We start from the raw sequence: 18,882 nt of genomic DNA on the forward strand, positions 1-18,882 counted from the left end.
CCCATTGATTCCAATAAATCTTGATTCCATATGAAATCAATCTTCTTAGTTGCTCAGTTATCACCAGGTCATGCAATGCCTCGAATTTGTTGGTAACTTACAGTATCTTTCACAATATTCACTCTTTTTAAAAATAAAATTCATATCCATATTACATATACAATAAGTATTAAAAATAGCAAATGGTGGAAGTTTAGGTGAGTTTATTTTTCAAACACATGTAAAACTAACAAAGAAACACGAATAGATGCAAGCTCAACATACTGAAAACAGATGACAGTAACATTCTGAGCTGCTGGTAAACACAAGGCACAATCCAAGATCAACAATCAGTTACAAGGTCAAATATCTAAGGTGACTGGTGAACTGTACATGTGCAGGCGGCGGTATAATGTTTTTGTCTAATCAAATAGTATGTACTTTTTAAATCTTTATGTAGATATTAAAAAAAAAAAAAATCAAACAAACAGCAATTCAGCTAAAATTGTGCCATCTTGGCAAAGTCACTGGCATGAAAACAATTCTCTGACCTCTCTTGACTTTAACAGAAACAGCAGCATGATGAATATTTGAATCATTGATTTGACTGATGAAAAACAGCAGCATTTTTTGTGGAATTCAACGCATGCTGCAAATCTTAGTGAGGATTACACCAAATGTCTGGCACACTGCTCTGTTCTACCCAGCCTGGAATAAACAATCTCGCTCCTTTGCTCAGACACATATAGAATAAAACATGTGTAAAGGTGCCTTTGGTGAGATGTGCAATGGTTTAGCTCCCTAAACTTGAATAAAACAAATGCAACTTATTGCAAACAAGACACAGAAAAACTTTAAAGCTATGGATTTTAGAGACGCTAATATTTTACACCAGTAGCAATCAATCTGATTTGACCCCACTGCACTGATTGCATCACTTCAGCAAACACCAGTGATTTGTACAAATTCGTCTAAAGAGCGACTTCTTTATTTCATGCAACTGTCTAACAGATTCCTGTGTCATTTGAATGTACTTCTTATTTTCCTGGTATTGCAATAATATCCACTTTACAAAGGGTAAGTTTCAGAAATATATTTTAACACAGGTCATGTGAACACATAAAACTGTAATTTCAACATTCTCAGTTAGTAGGAAAAAGAGAAAAAAAAAACCATAAATTTAGCAAAAACTGCTTTGCACTTGATCAGAAACAGTGACACAAAGCCAAAGTTTAATAGGCCTCAGGAATCACACCTCCATACAATCCTGGAGAGACTGTCTGATGTTTTACATATACAGTAAGTAAGAAAGTGCTTGGTTTAGGACAACTACAACACTGCACATCTGCCACAAACAACAGGATAGAAATGATTGCATATATTCCTCAGCATCTACTTGTGTTCTTTGCATTGAGGTCATTGTGATGTAGCCGAAACGTATTCCATTTATTATTTAACTATTTCCTAAAGACAAAAAAAAGAAATGTGCAATTTCTGTTCATATTTTAGCATTACTGCATACTAAATATTCACGTTTTCTAGTATACACAACAATATTTCAGCTGTAACATACAAAACAAAGAAAAGAGCTGACTAGAAAGGCTTTGAAATACATTAAGATAAAAGGTTTGCTTGTCGAACTAGACCTACTATTGGATCCAAAAATTCCATGTAATTCGAAGATGTGCCTCTGTCTGTGCTCAGGAAACTCCACAAAATATGCTATAATACACCTAAAAAAAATCTGACTGTACATGATCCGCTGTTTTAGCTAAGGTCTTTTGCAAATATCTGCAGTATAAAAACATACAAACACTGCCATAGGTAAAATTAAACTAAAGTGGTTTTTGCTTTTTTGGTTAAAACAAAAGTATTTTGGATATTGTTATGAATGACAGTATTGCCCAGAAGATGGGACACTGAGTTGGACTTAATAATACATGAGCCACATTTCGATCCATTCATTCAACGGCTTCAAAATTAGCCCATATATTATAACCCAACATGTTCATACGCAAAGAAAAATATTGTTTATCAGGATGTTCTGATGTACAAAATGTACTAATGTCTTGATCGCCCTCCTTCAAAAGCATGGTGCTCCTCATGTGCTGAAATATAAGCACACAAAAATGCAAAAACATGTTACTTCAATGATGTTGCAGCATTACTGTATTATTGCCCATTCTTAATGCAATGATCCATGACCGCCAATACTGAAAGCAAATACTCACGTTTGTAAAACACTGCTTTAAAAGGTGTTTGTGGAAGGAGTTCATTGATCCTTCCTAAGATGTTTGACTCGTTAGCACACAAAGCATTTCCGTTCCACACCTGAAACACATCTTCTCTGTCTCTTACACTGACGCTGACACCAACGACTTCATCCTCTGTAAGACACCAAGAAAGTAGGTTTAATTAACTTCATGTTGGTTTAGTTGCGAAAACATAAGGCAGGCTATTTCACATAACTCGAAAAAGAAAGTTACCTGAGGCACAATAATCGCTGAACTGTTCACCAATAGTAGCCAAAAGCAACTCCTTCCATACTGCAGACTGTAAATGTGAAGACAGATTTGTTAAGAAGTCATGAAAATCTGTGTAAATAGTACATAATTAATATTTAATATGTTTTTAATCACCTACAGTGCACTCTTTGGGTACTTTCATTTTCCAAACACCACCTTTAGCATTGCTTTCTTCTTCCCTGTTTGGAAAAATAGCAGGCAACATTGCACATTTGGAATAGCTTGAATTAAAATGAACGTGTACATTAATATTCAAGTTAAACTCACCAGAGAGGTTTCCTTTCTCCTCTCATCAGATGATAGCTACATCTCAGTGGCAAGCTGGAGACGCTGGGTATGTTGTTGTAAACTCGCCAAAAGTTCTACTCCGGTGCCAAGGTGAACAGAGGAAGGTTATGTTATTGCACCATTTACTGTCACAGGGAGTAGAGACAGCTGGCCTTGTTAATATTTCACCTTTCATGTGATGAAGAAAATCACAGCCAAAAGTCTTTGCCTCATGCTCTTCACCATATAAAAATCTGATTTATGAGTACTGCTTAGAGCCTTATAATAGGGTGACTGCACTTCTTTCACATCCTTCCATAATCACTGTGGTACCTAAAAAATAACCTGCCATTCTAATTAGGTAAATAGCTGCCATACTAACTCACATGTTGATTAACATATTATTATCTTAATTTTTACACGAGATTCCTAAACACTGTCTTGGTAAGGTCAAAGAATCTAACTCAAAAGAAAAGCTTGAATATTGGTGTCTAACCCTAACCCTACACTAACTCCACTGTCTCTTAAACCCTCCACATTATGTTTACTTTGATAACAAACAGACATCAATGATGCACAAAGTACAACAGTGTCTCCTGATAAGAGTATCACTTATGGCTTCAAACATAAGTTTGGTTGTTGGCTAGGTGCCTTTGGGAGAAAAAGACACAACTCCAGCAGCTGTGTTAAGATGTGCATCTTAGCGCTGAGTCTTGATGAGATTGTAAATTAGAAACCTTAGAGACTGAAATGTGCCGCTGCTTCCTGGTTTGGGGTTGTGCATCTCACCTGGACAGTCTCCACTGTGTAGATTTTCTTCAAGTTTGACTCACATTCAGCAGCTGTTGTTCCTGGAAGAGATCTGACAAAAACCAGAGATTTTTTACAATATTAAATTTCATTGACTTTTTGGTTCTTGTTTAACATATTCTAATTACATTTCTTTCAGTCCCTGCACAAGTCAGACAAGTTTCAGAGAGGTGCCCTCTGAGCAGAGAGGTCGGAGGGGGGTGGAGTGGGTGGATCTGATGACAAATAACCCAGTAAACAGTCAACAACATTGACCCCGTTTGCACACAGCACCATCTGAGTTTCAGCTCTGACCAAGTATAACTACTTTACATTAGTTTTGAAATTATTCTCATGCAAAGGTTTGAATGTTGAACTGTGAACTTTGAGTGCAATAACGACAGTACTGAGTTGCATAAATTAACATCCCCTAAAACAGAAAGTGAATATTTAATAGCAAGACAAAGTGAAGAAACCAGTGACGCAGAAATATGAGCAGTGACTCAACAAGTTCACTTGTTTTTGTAGACCAGCTGTGCACATCATAGAATACAAGTACAAAGAATGCGGGTGAGTTCAAGTTGACCTCAACTTGGCATTATTTGTTACTATAATTATCCACTTAGTCATAACTGTGTCCCTTTGTTTATTTTGAGAGCCCACTAAGTAAAGGACTTCGTTATGTAGGTCATTGAAAAGGAAGTTGGTAGAAAAGTAGCATCAGCACCAAAAACGAGCAGTTTTTCTCTTCTGTGACTCGTTATGACAACAAAACAAACAGTAACCCTGTTAAACACCTGATGAATTCGTCCCGTTTTCCTGTCTTTGTTCCTCTAACAAAGAGTTCACCTGTCAGACCAGTAACACAAAGAGTGACAGATCTTTACCTGTCGAGCCAGAAGGTCCACGGAGAGTGTAAAGGCAGGGTGTCGCTTTCATCGTCACTTGAAATCTTTCCCAAATCTCTGTCGCTGATATGAATGTTGTGCTCCAGCAAAGCCGGGCTGGATGATGTGCTCAGTTGTAATGCAGCAACAGGAACTGCCATTGTTGGGTTACGACTGAAAACCGAAACAAACAAACAAACAAACAAAAACACAACAGCATAAATCTATGAGACTTCTTGTGCCGATGTGATCACCTGGACTGATATCGTTTTACAGATATATGGGGTCGGTTAGGTAAAATTAACCCCGATCAGCTGCTGACTCATTGGACGTCTCACCGGTTTGCGCCGTCACAACAACACACACACAAAAAAAAAACAAACAAAAAAACCGATGACTGCTCGCTGCCCGCCTTCAGCACCCACAGCACAGAAACTGCCACAAGTTCACTGTCACTCTTCAACTAAAAAATATCGTTATTTCTGCTGTGTGACTTCACAGTATTTTCACTTCTGGCCACCTCTGCCGCTGCATTCAAGCGCTTTGTTGATCTCTGCTCGAGCTGAAACGCAGCTTCCGCAAATCTGATTACGTAAAAGAAGAAGGACATGCGCAGTAGGCGCCGCCAACAGCTTTGTTGGGTTGCTACCTGCTACTGCTAACTAGCAAGTGTTTCCTGCCAGTGACTGGACACAGATATGGACATCGACGCGTTGTTGGAAGCGTTTCAAGGCAATGTTTACAGTTATCCAAATAAGCGATTCATTATTAGTGAATAGGGGTTACATTTTTTTGATGTCCTCGATTAAAAAAAAAACAAGAACTGCAATGTTGGCTAACTACGTTACGTGCGTTGCGGTAACTTAGCTTACCAACATCGACTAGCGTGTGAAAGAGGCATTTAGGGACAACTGATGCAATTTTTCTTCCTGGTTTAATGTAAACTGGCTTCTTACTGTCTGTCAGAGAGAGGTTGATCATATGTTTTCCTGTATTTACTTTTGTTAGCGATAGCTGACGCGGTTTTGTCTAAACAGCTAACTAGGTACCGCCACAATAAACATGCTAACTTACTAACTTTGAGAATAACTTTACATGTGGTTAAATATTTGGAAGCCGATCTGCAGGTTTTGAAAAGCCTCATAGAAATAAACTCAGGCCCTTCTAAAAAAAAAAAAAAAAAAAAAAAAAAAGGAGCTTTTAGAGGGTAAAGCAAATGTTTACTTTTTTCCTGCAGAGAAAATATGTGCTTTGCTTACAGTAGAAAGTAACACGAGTGATAACTTTAAGCTAAGGGAAGGCAGTTGCAAGCGAGCTCATCCACGATTAATGGACATGGGTCGATTTTAGCAGGAACACCATTAATTAACAAATACATTTACTTAAAAATAATAAGGGTTCAGGCATGGATTCACATAGACAAGCTGTTATTTTCTCTTGTCTTGTGTAGTTTTGCACCTCTTTATTCTTGTCTTGTTTCGACTGTCTGTTGTATTGTGTCTCTTGCTGGTTGTTGTTTTTTGTTAAAGTGATGTCATGTCTGTTTGTAGTTATTATCCCTTCAAAGTAATGTTACGTCACTTTGTTGTTTTGCTTCTCTGTGTGTCCTCTTGTGTTTGCTTTGACTGAACTTTTGATTGCCATTTTTTCAAACAAGACATGAATCTTCTAGGCGTTTAATAATTCAAATGAAGAACTCGTTGAGCTATTTGTAATTATTGTATGAAATGTTAGTTATTTCCAAAATTAATTTATTTTCATTTATATAGAATTATAGTCCCTATTCTGCAATGTTGTCATCATGATGATGTACAGCTAGAATGTCCAGTCAATACTGTGACATAAATGTTATTGGTTAGATAGAAGAAGCTTTGAATTACTCGGTCCATCATTTTCCGGTATTTTTTGCATAAATAGGTCTGAGTTTCTTTGAAAATTTTCGAATGAAGTTATGGCATTTTTACAAAAATAATAATGTTCTCTTTTTCATGTATATTTGCAGATTTTGAGAAGAAAGGGAAGAAAGAGACCTGCCCTGCATTAGAGCAATTCCTGTGTCATGTTGCCAAGACAGGGCAGCCGCTGTAAGTAACAAGTCTAGTAACTTCTCAAAAATCTTTACTTTCTTTTTTTGTTGTTGATAAAATCCTAATTTGCATTTCTCCCAGGATCTTGTGGTCCCAGTTTAAAACATACTTTATGTTTAAATTGGAAAAAGTCATGGATGATTTCCATGCTTCAACACCAGAACAGAGAGGGCAACATAATCCCAATGTCGAGAATGTTCCCTTTGAAGAGATGAAGAAGAGGATCTTAAAAATAGTGGATGGTTACAATGGGTGAGTAAACCTGTTAATAAGCCTCTTGGCCAATTGGGAAAAAAGCCCTCCCTCTCAATTACATGAATCTTTAAAAGCCTGTTCACCCAATTATCGGTTTTCTTCATGCGCTTTCAGAATGAAAGCTTTGCCAGAAAGAAAAAATCAAGCATGTGCATAATAATGAACAGGACATCAGATTAAACCCGAATGAAGTTTTCTGTGATGTTATTTAATTCTCTCTCGTAGGCTTATTTCCTACATCTACTTAAAATGTGTTTGTGAAATACATTATGAACTAAGTGCCATTATCAATAGCCTCTACCAACACTCTGCTGGTTTTCCGCTGAGTAGACACATTATTCAATTTGTTAAATGCTACTTTCCCAACATTGCAAATCAGATGTTGTTCTCAATCCTGGAAATGTCTTCATTCTTCCTACCTTGCAAAACCACTTGATTTTAAAATAATTGTGATGGTTTGTATTAACCTGTTGGCAATATTTCTTCGATTCAGTTCTCTTGCTGCAATCTTTGGTGATCTTTCAAATACAATGCTGTTCCTGACTGTGTGGCTATTTGACTGTATATTTTTTGATGATTTTTCTAGAATCCCCTTCACCATCCAGCGTTTATGTGAACTACTTGTAGACCCCAAGCGGAACTACACAGGAACAGACAAGTTTCTGAGGGGTTTGGAAAAGGTGACCTTTACATGAAACTTTGTGTTTAAATCCACCCAGATTTATGCTCAAGCAATATGTGTAATACTAAGAATGGCTATTACTGTTTATATATTGCAGAATGTAATGGTGGTCAGCTGTGTGTATCCAACATCAGAGTGAGTATATTTTAAAAGTTGGGAAATTTTTTGTCCTCTTGCTCTGAGCACTATTGTATTCTTACTCATGCTCATTATAGTTAACTGACACCTTTTTTTGTCCCCTCTCTACTTCTTTTGAAGGAAAAATGGGGCATCCAGTGTAAACAGAATGAATGGAGTGATGTTTCCTGGTAACTCCTCTCTGTATTCAGACAGGTGGGAGCAACAAACTTCTCAGTGATTGACTTCCACAAACTGAAAGTGCCTCATTCACAGGAATTGGAAAGTTGAATTGATGTAGAGCAAAGTAACCAAAGGACGACAAAGGGTCTAGTAAAGCTAGATATGTCTTTCTCCCCTGTGTGTGCCTTCATAGGTCTGCTGACTCTGCGCTTTGTCGGGTGACTTTAAAAAGAAACTGTGCTTTTTTTCCTCTCTATCTCTCTCTTACAGTCGAAATGTTAACGGCCCTGGTACACCAAAACCACTAAACAGGCCGAAGTTGTCATTATCAACTTCACTTTCCACCAATGGGCTCCCTGACTGTCCAGTCAGCAAAGAGCCAGATCAAACCACAGAGCACGTTGAAGAGCACCATATCAGGTAATTGAAAGTGTTGTTTTATAAATATGGCACTGTTGACATGTTCCATAACAGCAACTTGACTGTAGGGTTTCAAGAGGCCTCCAGAGATTTTAGCAGTCTTATGAATTAATTGTAGGCCTGACTCAGAGACGTGGATCTAATAAATTTAGGAACAGCATCAAGTTTGAGGTAAGCAGACTGATGAATAACAAACTAATCTTAAGCTGTGACGCAAAGTCAGTGTACAAGCATGACACATCAGCATGCAACATCCATTTGCGCCATTTAAGCAGTAAACAATTAAGCAAAGCAGGAATTGAGCTCTTGTGGTAGCTGTATTTACGCGCAACAACAAAAACTTCCAAGAGGAGGAGAATGTGCACCCTGTCGGACCCAAGGGAAACAAGCTGTTTCTGGTTTGGGTTGGATGCTGATTTTTGCAAATACAGCTTGATATAAGACAGTTTTAGAATATTGAAACATACAAGCTGTTATTCCATGTCAAAATCCTATTGGTCAGTTAGTAGATCGTTGCTAGTAGCAATCACATTCTCAGATGGGCATCCTTAATTTCAGAATTTTGTCCCAGGCTATCTTTGGTTGCAAGGTCGTGACAACAGTGGTCTATGAACATCGACCTAAGACATAATCAGGTTTGAATGTTTACCCGTGATTTGAACGTGTATATTATAGCTATTAACAACAACATGGATTTTGATTTAAACATTGATCAACCAGTCCCCTGAATTTCTGTCATTATTGCAGTGATACCTCACTATCGGAAGCAGAAATAACACCAAACAGTGGAATAAAGAACAAACATCCGGAGGAGGAGGAAGAGGAGGAGGAAAAAGATTCTGATGCTGACAAACAAGAGGTGAAAAGGCTCAAATTTGATGAGAAGGAAGAGGAAAGAACAGAAAGCAAAGATAATGAGTCATCTTGTCATAAAGTGTCTGGGAGCTTGTCAGAGACTCTTGAGTCTTCAAAAGATTCTTGTGGTCAAGAGTTCAGAAGCGCAGCATCTTGTGACTCAACCCTTATTTCAGAGGAACATGGTAAGTGAACTTGTGCTCACTCATATCTGTGCGTAGGACTTAAAGGATCCATTGGTAGACAACGAATATTATATAAGAGTAATACTTTCATCAGCTCGGTCTGACAGACTGGCCCTTTTAAGTGTTGTAATTCCAACACTGTGGGTATGTGTGGTGTCTTTACGGACAGATGACTACACCGTTCTTGGGGTGGTCCCTTTCAAAAATCTAAATACTAGTGAGACAGTACAGACACCAAAGGGTAAAATCTTTCCAGAAAAATCTCTTGGTTCATCTTAATCTTCTCCAGTGCAAAATGAGAATGAAAAGTAAACAAAACACACACGCACTTCAGTGTAAAGCAAAAAGCCTGTTAGTGAGGCATCCTGCTGGCTGAATCCCAATGAGCTCTTCATCATGCTCCAAGAATTCAGTGTCCTTTCAGTGTCTTTGTTGTCTCGGAGTTTGGGCAATCTCTGATTGATGCTATACATGATGTACACAGTAGATGTGATGTCATTATGGGGTTATACCTATGGCAGCCATTACATTGTTCCATCATAGAAAAACAGGTATCTATGTCTGAGCTATTTTTCTCATTATTTACATTTAGGCCTGTTTTACAGTGTCAGTGTTTCACTTCATACTTGGGGCTTTACATAAAGTTAACGTTGACTTGATTAGATTGGCAACAACAGACCTTAACCGTAAAACTATGACCACTTTGCTCCTCTAGAGCCCATCAACACACAGACAGAAACCTCTGAAAGGGAAGGAGACCCATCTGAGACGGAAGAGGCCCACAGTCAGAACACAGATCAACGTGAGCTGCCTGCTCCATCAGAGAAGAGTACAAGCTTTGAGGAGGACAGTGGGGAAAGCAGCAGCAGCAGCAGCACCACCACAGATGGAGAAGGCCTGCCTAATGACAAGCAGGGTCCCTCCTCTAGTAGTATTTCACCTGACTTGTCAACAGAGGGCGATGCTGACAGTTCAAACAACACAGAGACTGCAACAGAGCCCGGGGAACAGGACTAGCTTGAAGCCCAGCCTGCCCACTGACTTTTTTTTTTTTTTTTTTTACACTGTATGATACCACACCAAGGGTATATCTGTAGCACTGTGGACCTTTCAACTTCAGGACCAGGAGCGATGTGGACCCTGAAATTCCTCACAGAAGGGTCTTTTTGTCCTCTTCAGTTTCAGCTACTTGGCTACACATCACCTGGTCTTTAAATGAGAAGGAAATTCTACAAAGATTATTGCGACTCAGCTTTTTAACTGCTGACTAAAACTTTTTCTAACCTTGTTTTCCTGATTTTTATTTTTTTATATATATATCTGAGCATTTCAAAAACATTAACTGATGTATTCCAAATTTGAACTATTCATTCATCATTTGGCACGTATTTTCAAGAAGATATATTTGACAGTGTGAGTTTTGGCCTCAGCATAGTCGTTCTGACTATCCCTCTAATGAATGTGTTGTTCTCTCTCTCCCAATGAATGCGGAAACCTGCCAATAAGCAAAACTTCGCAGATGTCCGTTTGCTTTTTCTAAGAAGCACATACCATAAAACATCTTTCTTATTAACATTATGTTGCGTTTGTTAACACTGACATTTTTGAAGGATAATGGAAAATGTCACAGTTGTTGCTGTATCACTGTATGAAGCTGATATATACTCATAATGTTACCAGTAGGATCCAGTTTGGTTAGATAGTTTATTGGGTAGTCATTTCTGCATCACACTCACCGCAGAAAATAAGGTACTTTTACACTTTCTCTATGTCATATCTTAGTTATACAGCTGCCTCTTTTGATAGCTAGGATTTTTACAGTATCTATCTGTAAATCAGTTTTTGTAGACTTGTAATACATGTTAACTGCCTTTGTAAAACCGATAATCGCTGGAAATTGAATGCTTGAGCTTGTATCATAGTATTCATGGAAAGCAATAAATGATAAAATTTTAAGTGTAATATGCTTAATCAATTTTAAGGTAGGCGAGTGTATTGAAGTGGTGGCTTGTGTTGATGTACAGTACCTACAAAAAAACTCCCATTAATCTGCAGCTATTCGTAGCTTTAGAGAACTTTAGTGCGCTTCAGCTTGTTGTTTGCCCATCAGGTCTGTTTGTTGTTCACGCTCGCTACTTGGTTTTGTTTTCAGTTGGGGCATGCAGCTGTTTCCGGTGAGGAAAAAAAAAAAAAAAAACCTGCTCGCTCAACTTCACATGCAAGACAAACACAGTCATCAAAGTGAAGCACTTAGCAGCTCAGGTGCAAGATAATTCAAACAGGAGTTGATAGAAGACGCACAATAGAGACCAAAAACTGAAGTAAAAAATTTGATTTTAAATTGACGTTTTACTGGGCTGTGGCTGCTGGAGAAATATGGGTGAGATTTTAATGACCACTTGTTTAAGAGCAGATGGTGTGAATCATTATAATCATGTGAGGATAACATCCAGTGACTGTTCAGATGGCCTTGACACTTCTAAGCTTGGCGATTATCACTGTCCCTGTTGTCAGCAGATATCGTGGGCCTGAAAAGTACTGGGCCAGGCCAAGCTTTCAGCTGTAAACGACTATATTAACACGGACAGCAACGCTGTTACTTTATTAAAAACATGCAGATATTTCCAAATTTCAACTGAAAACGTTGGATATCTTAGCATTACCAAAGTCTTGACAGAGAATACCTCCTGCCATTTATGAAACACATTTTTTGATGTCTAAGGCGTAGTTTTGATGTAAGTGATTGTTGACAACACCACCATTTATTATAGACTTTGATGAGACTGAAGGAGGCCTGCACAAACAGTAATTAGGTTAGCCATAAATAACCAGGCACCTGAAGGTCAGAGCTTTCCAGAGATAACTCGACCTGTGTGATTCATCAGACTGTCCCAGGAACTTCCCACAACAGGAAAGATCACTGCACTAGCAAGTTAGCATTCCACTTCCATAAAAAGATTTCACTTGTGCCTCCTTTTGGTTTTGTAATTACATAAGTGGACACCGACCCTGATTTCATTATGTGCCATACAGACCTTAATCTTCAGTTTACCACAGCACGCATCACCTTGACACACACATAGAGCTTTAGCTATCCCATTCACACAATATATACGTTGCATTGTTAGTAAAAAGCCCATTATATAAATAATGAGGGAGTGTTTTCTGCAAAGCAAACATACAGTTCATGCACAGTCCCTTGTTTATGATGGGTGGGTGGGTGAGGGAACAAGGAAATCCTCTCATGATTTGTTTGTGAACTAACTGGCTTTGACAAGTGCCCGTTACTAATCCTCTATCATGTGATCCATAACGGCCCATGTCTCATCCTCACTTTCAGAGAGGATATGCAACAATAGAGAGCTTAGTTACAATTCAGCTTGTATGGACTTTCGTGCAATTTTAATCATTTCAGTTTTTGCCAACTGGCACTTGGTTAGTTGCAGCAACTGGCTCAGTAACTGAGGTCTGAGATTTACCGATTCTGTCACATAGAGGAAAGGTTACGTGTAATGTGAGAAATAAATTCAGTCTATTGTGGGCTTGAGAACTTCTTTCCACAATGGGCCAACGCCTAAGTGAGGACAACGACCCTGACAAAGAAATTGACGTGGCAGAGTTACAGGAATGGTACAAAAAATTTGTTGTGGAATGTCCAAGTGGAACTCTCTTCATGCACGAATTCAAGGGCTTTTTTGGCGTTACTGATAACAAAGAGGCCGCAGATTACATTGAAAATATGTTCCGAGCCTTCGACAAGAATGGTGTAAGTACAAATTGGTGTTTGGTGGCAATTCAAGTAATTTTAGCACAAACACCACACATATTAGACTAATATCATGTGTAGCAATCAAAAACATCGAGCACATTTCTTTGAAGCTGAGACAGTAAGTTGCTTACCTAAATACTCAATAGAGCAAAAAAATCATGTATGTATATATATATATATATATATATATGTATGTATATATATATATATATATATATATATATATATATATATGTATGTATATATATATATATATATATATATATATATGTATGCTTTGATATTAATTTTAACAGTTTTAAAATGTAAACTTTTCACTGAGTGAGCAAATTATAACAATTATATAATTTATTTCTGACAGTAATTTGTTGCTGCCATACGTTTGTTTGACTAGTGTCTCCAGTAAAATGATTTTTATTCTATGTAGGGTTTTTACAATACATTTTGCCTGTGAAAGTGAAGACATGTTTTGTTTCTAAATCATGTAAAAGGGCCCTATATTGTGGACTTTTTCCCCTCATGTACACAGGACAACACCATTGATTTCCTGGAGTACGTGGCAGCATTGAACTTAGTCCTGAGGGGTAAATTGGAACACAAGCTTAAATGGACATTCAAAATGTATGATAAAGACGGAAGTGGCTGCATTGATAAAACAGAGCTTCTTGAAATTGTGGAGGTAATATTTACTGTCAAACAGTGGCTCTTCAAAGCTTTCAAAAACATTTGCAAGAATATTTTCAGCTGCAATCAATGCATCTTTCAATGTAACATCCTTTCCTGTCGCTCTCAGTCTATTTATCGACTGAAGAAAGCCTGTCATGGAGAGCTGGATGAAGAATGCAATCTGCTGACCCCAGACCAAGTAGTTGACCGGATATTTGAGCTGGTTGATGAAAATGGAGATGGTGAGATTTTGTAAGAGTTTTCTGACAGCTTAAAATGCTTTCTGGATGATTTAAAAGGCAAGTGTCAAGCTGCTGTAATGGCTTTCTGGGGATGTTAATATAATAGTGTGCATGAGTTCAATGTTGCTTGTGTGTCCTTAACAGACATTTGGGCATCAGCTGTCCAACAGTCTTCCTCCTATCAAAATGATAAATCCAGGTCCAAGTAATGTAATGCGGATTGACGTTACCTCGGTGAATAACTGTCCCTTGCTTTTTTAGGGGAGCTCTCACTGGATGAGTTCATCGATGGAGCACGAAGGGACAAGTGGGTGATGAAGATGCTGCAGATGGACGTCAATCCTGGGGACTGGATCAATGAGCGACGACGCAGCGATGACTTTTAAGACTGTGACATTAACTTTCTGTCATATATATATATATATATATATGTATATATATATATATATATATAGAGAGAGAGAGAGAGAGATTTTTTTAAATGTATTTCAGTTCATATTTATATGAAAGAAATAATTACAGCAGTGATCCAATTAGACATTGTGCTGGCATATACGATTTAGATGTATTTCCACAGCAACAGTCTATTTTGCTTGTAATAGGCTTTGAATTTGTTCAGTTTGGTTCACGTTTCACATTAGGTCCAGCTGTGTAGTAACTGAGCAACAGCCAATTTAACCTGCTTATAACTATTTATTTGCATAGTAGATCTCTATCTGTTTTTTCACACATGCTGAAGTCATAATACTGGAATCTCTTTTTCTGGTTTTGTGTCATAAAAAAAGCAAAAAGATATTTAGTAAATGTACACAATCATGGTTCACCCAACAGATGTTTTTTGCTCTGAAATAATGTGAAAATTAAAAATGATAATTGGACCTCTTCTTTGTGCTTTGTGGACAGGTAATGACAAGTAATATATATAATGGCTATACAAATTTTTGCACACATCATATGATATATATTTAAAATTAATACCCTTAAACTAAAGGGTATTTAAAACTTCAATATTTTAAAGTATTTTTCTTGGACTGAATAACAAAAGCAACAAGGGGGTTATGAAATGTACTACAATATTGTATCGTTGTTCATTTTACTTCTATTTTCAAATACAATTTTTACTCCTTGCAATCTATTCTGTCCTCTTCCTTACAAACTTAATGAGAAAATATATTTTACCTACTTATATTATTCCTGTAAATGCTCAGTCTCTGTAGTTGGACAGTAGATCCTACATGACTGCAGTACAGAGATGACCGACAACAATGCAATAAACAATTTTTTAATTTCACAGGAGGTTGTGTCACTGTGTTTTGGTTAAATATTATACTGACTAATGTGAGTGTATTGAGTGTGCATATATATCTTATATCTATTATTTTTACTTATCTTATGAAATATATATTTTTAGCTTATCTCTGGTAGGAACTGTTTATTTTGGAATGTTATTTGTTATTAAAATAAAAATTTAATATAACAATAATAATAATTAAAAAAAAAAGAAAAAACAAATCTTTCATATTTTTCTCGCGAGATGCTGAAATCTCGCGATCAGCGTGCAGCCGTGGACCAACCGAGCTGCCGTAGACAGAGCAGCCGCTTCGCTTTCTTTGGCGCGGCTAATCACGTTCCGCCATTTTTCAAGCTTTACGAGAAATGTTGGTCCTTTGGCGTTAAAACAAGTTACGGGTTTGAGTTAGAAGTTGAACTTCGACAATGTCCGCCTCGGCGCCAGAGCAGTCTGAAGCCAACGAACCAGCAGGTGTGGAAAACCCCGAGGTGAAGCCTGAGTTTGTCCGAAGTTTGTGTTGTTGTTGTGGTTGTGGGTGTGGTTGTGTTTTACCTCGCTCCATCTCACCGCCCAGTCTGCAGGAGACACCTGGAGGCTGGACTATGTGACCGGGGACCTGTTCTCCTGTGCGGGGGACGAGGCTCTGGCTCACTGCATCAGCGAGGACTGCCGCATGGGGGCCGGCATAGCGGTGATGTTCAAGCAGAAGTTTAAAGGGGTGGACAGTCTGAAGAACCAGAGTGAGTCAGCCCTGTCATGACATCTTCACCAGGACTTAACTACAAAACAAAAAGGCCTGGGTTTCTTGTTTAAGCGGCGCTGATTCCTTCAGCGGGCCCATTTAAAGTTGGTCGTGTTTCTGTCTCCGACAGTACTCCATCTGTCCACTAGGTGTCCTCTGACTTCTGTCCTGCTCACCTGTTTTTCTATTCACACACCCACAATCTCACCTGCTTCTCTTCTCCCACTTTCACTCCCACCAGCCTGCCTGTCTTCGTGTTGTTTATTCTGTGACCTCTTAACACTCCTTCGCTCACCGATTGGCTAGATACACGGATACTTTATTCATCCCGAGGGAAATTATGCTGCTCACATACATACATACATCATCCACACAATAAGGAGACTTTAAGACCTAAATGTGCAATGAAGAACAAAACAGGGTAAGAAGTGAGATTGCTAAGTGCAAAGGAAATTGTACCAAAATCAAAATGGCATAGTGAGAGAGAAAGGCACAGCAGAAAAAAAGTTAGTATATAGAGGTGATAATGTGAAAAAAAAAAAAAAAAAAGCAGCACTCTGAGCATCATAATCGCCTCCTCTCCTCTCCTCCTGATTGAGGCATTATACATTCTCACGGCCCGGGTTGCAAAGGAGGTCCTTAGAAGTGTTTTTGCTGCCTTTCGTCTGCTTCCTGTTCACCTTTTTACCTACAGGCTTAGTTTTTATCATATTTCTGTTAAACCTCCGAAGACCTTTGAGCCTCATTTGTGTGCCGTGACTCTGTCATCTCGTTGTTGCTAAAGCACATTACCAACATTAAAATGACTAACAATTCCCACCAATATGCATTCCAAATAAAAGCTCAGGTGTTGAGAGGTTAAAGTAACTCCATTAAATCAGCCTGCCTGTGTGTCTGTCCGTGGGCTGTCCGTTGCTTGTGCTCCTACCACGAGCCGCGGCACCATGAAAATGATGTGTTATGCTTCATTTTGTGCACATTTATCTAAAATTCAATCTGACAAATTGCCACTGGAGCTTAAAATAAACATCTGTGGGTTGACCTATTTATTTATTTTTTGCTGCAGTATTATTGGTAGTATGGTTTGTTTAGCAGCACAGCAGTGAAGATGATGTAGTTTTCAAGAACTATTGTGTTTTCTGATTTTTGTTATGTGTATATCTCAAACCTCTCATCAACAGAGAAAATGCCAGGACAGTGTGCAGTGCTGGAAAGAGATGGACGTTTCATCTACTATCTGGTAAAAATATAAGTCAATAGAATTTTTTGAGGATACTGATATACACCCTTAGGTAAAGTTATGATTAGTTATTTCAAAGAGATTATGGTAAATATTGCTGCGTGTTGTTTATTGCAGATAACAAAGAAAAAGGCAAACCACAAACCCACCTACAACAGCCTGAGACTCAGCCTGGAGGACATGAGGTTACACTGTGTAGAGAACGGAGTGACGAAAATATCAATCCCTCGGTTGGTATCATCTATAGTCATTAGGTGGAGAGACATGATCATGATTTTATTTGAAAATTCATTAAGCTCTTTGTTGGTTCTGTTGCTGTTAGTGTTTTATCTCCCTCACCAACAGAATTGGCTGTGGCCTGGATGGACTGAAGTGGGCAAGAGTGTCGGAGATATTGGAACAGGTCTTCAAACACACAAACATCTCCATCACAGTCTACAGCCTTCCAGTGAAAGCGGAAACCACAGTGATGAAAGATAATATGCGTAGATGATCACTACGAATATTTGTTATTCAAAGTATGTACTGTTTGCACTTTTCTGTATTAATCCCACAGTTTGTGGGCTGCATATTTTTTTTACAAAGGGCATAATGTTTTTCTGACAGATCATAATAAATTAATAATGATAATAAACTTTTTCATATAGCACCTTTTTATGCAGTCCAAAGTGTATGTATAAATGAAATAAATCCTCATTAACTTTTGCCAGCATATCACACACCGGAAATATTTTACTTGCTAGGATGAAGTCTCCAAATTTTTTAAAGGTTAAAGATTGCTTCTAATATGTCTTGGATTTGTTCAGCTGTCCCCACTAGTTTAATGTCACAAAGGGCTCTTTCCTGCAGGGTAATGTGAGTTCTCTTTATTTGCCCTTTCATCCACCCACCAAGGCATTTATTTTGTTGATTGAGCAAACAGTTCACTTGCATTTCTCCCTGAGCATTGTATGATGTCCACAGTGCTCATTGAAGCCTCTGCAGGTGGTTTTAGGTATTGTATTGTCCATTATTGCTCTATTTAACTAGGTATTGTACTTTAATGCAACTGGGACATAATGACTGGAGCAGATGTGAGTTAAAGGCAAGGGCAGCGAGTCTGACACCACAAAGTCAATCCCACACATGGATTTTACACATGTTCAGAGAGCCTTTCAATATGTAATGGGTCTGATGAGGAGACTATCAAGCCAATATCACACAATTTCCACTTGGCGTTCTAGGCTATTAAAAATAATAACCAAAGGGAGGTTCCTTTTAGCTCTTTGATGCCATGTACTTCAGGTGTGAATAAACCTCAGTGGCGATGAGATTGTCCCAACCGGCTCAGTACTTAGCTGCCCATGAACCCTCCATTCTCCTTTGGGGCACTTTAAATAATTCATGAGGAAAAGGGATTAACCGCTGCTGCCCCCCCGCCCCCCTCCCATATATTCTGGCTGGCAAGAACACTGTACTTTGCTTTGACATCACTGCAGCCAACCCCCGCTCTTCTTTTCCTATTCCTCATCCACCTCCCTTCCCATCCCCCCCTTCATGCCTGGCAATTGGGTTCCACACTGCAGCAGAGCCACCTAGCTGCGCTGCAGTGAGTGGAGGGAAATAATTTTCCTTCGTTTGACCTGCTGTCACACCTCAACATGATGCGACTGGAGGACGGTGCATCCAAATATGCCCTCACTCCAGCAAACAGCCCCCCCC

At 38.5% G+C, this 18,882-nt stretch overlaps 4 protein-coding genes across 6 annotated transcripts; 3 read left to right on the forward strand and 1 right to left on the reverse strand.

Annotated features, from left to right (window-relative positions):
* Positions 1 to 186: 186 nt before the first annotated feature.
* On the reverse strand, positions 187 to 15,774 carry LOC115045841 (eukaryotic translation initiation factor 4E type 3-like). 2 transcript variants are annotated; one of them, XM_029505768.1, is made up of 8 exons: positions 15,752 to 15,774; positions 4,448 to 4,621; positions 3,561 to 3,633; positions 2,772 to 2,866; positions 2,623 to 2,683; positions 2,466 to 2,532; positions 2,211 to 2,366; positions 187 to 2,087 (listed from the first exon to the last, which is right to left on the reverse strand). In XM_029505768.1, the coding sequence occupies exons 2-8, from the start codon at positions 4,606 to 4,608 to the stop codon at positions 2,041 to 2,043; spliced, it is 660 nt and encodes a 219-aa protein (XP_029361628.1). In that variant the 5' UTR covers positions 4,609 to 4,621; positions 15,752 to 15,774; the 3' UTR covers positions 187 to 2,040. The 2 variants fall into 2 exon arrangements, with proteins under 2 accessions (XP_029361628.1, XP_029361627.1); XM_029505767.1 differs by lacking the exon at positions 15,752 to 15,774 and adding an exon at positions 4,786 to 5,129.
* On the forward strand, positions 5,051 to 11,177 carry LOC115045840 (serine/threonine-protein phosphatase 4 regulatory subunit 2-like). The gene is made up of 9 exons (XM_029505765.1): positions 5,051 to 5,179; positions 6,450 to 6,531; positions 6,616 to 6,786; positions 7,376 to 7,469; positions 7,569 to 7,606; positions 7,730 to 7,804; positions 8,042 to 8,191; positions 8,939 to 9,231; positions 9,947 to 11,177. The coding sequence occupies exons 1-9, from the start codon at positions 5,146 to 5,148 to the stop codon at positions 10,246 to 10,248; spliced, it is 1,239 nt and encodes a 412-aa protein (XP_029361625.1). The 5' UTR covers positions 5,051 to 5,145; the 3' UTR covers positions 10,249 to 11,177.
* guca1b (guanylate cyclase activator 1B) lies at positions 12,588 to 14,294 on the forward strand. Its single transcript, XM_029505769.1, has 4 exons — positions 12,588 to 12,997; positions 13,530 to 13,679; positions 13,794 to 13,908; positions 14,170 to 14,294. The coding sequence occupies exons 1-4, from the start codon at positions 12,794 to 12,796 to the stop codon at positions 14,292 to 14,294; spliced, it is 594 nt and encodes a 197-aa protein (XP_029361629.1). The 5' UTR covers positions 12,588 to 12,793.
* On the forward strand, positions 15,510 to 17,830 carry oard1 (O-acyl-ADP-ribose deacylase 1). Of its 2 annotated transcripts, none has more exons than XM_029505770.1 (5): positions 15,510 to 15,687; positions 15,774 to 15,939; positions 17,123 to 17,181; positions 17,299 to 17,411; positions 17,527 to 17,830. In XM_029505770.1, exons 1-5 carry the CDS (start codon positions 15,625 to 15,627, stop codon positions 17,672 to 17,674), a joined length of 549 nt encoding a protein of 182 aa, XP_029361630.1. In that variant the 5' UTR covers positions 15,510 to 15,624; the 3' UTR covers positions 17,675 to 17,830. The 2 variants fall into 2 exon arrangements, with proteins under 2 accessions (XP_029361630.1, XP_029361631.1); XM_029505771.1 differs by having other exon boundaries at positions 15,510 to 15,670.
* Positions 17,831 to 18,882: the final 1,052 nt, after the last annotated feature.

This window comes from Echeneis naucrates, chromosome 7, assembly GCF_900963305.1.
Source record: "Echeneis naucrates chromosome 7, fEcheNa1.1, whole genome shotgun sequence".
In the NCBI taxonomy this organism is placed as follows: domain Eukaryota; kingdom Metazoa; phylum Chordata; class Actinopteri; order Carangiformes; family Echeneidae; genus Echeneis; species Echeneis naucrates.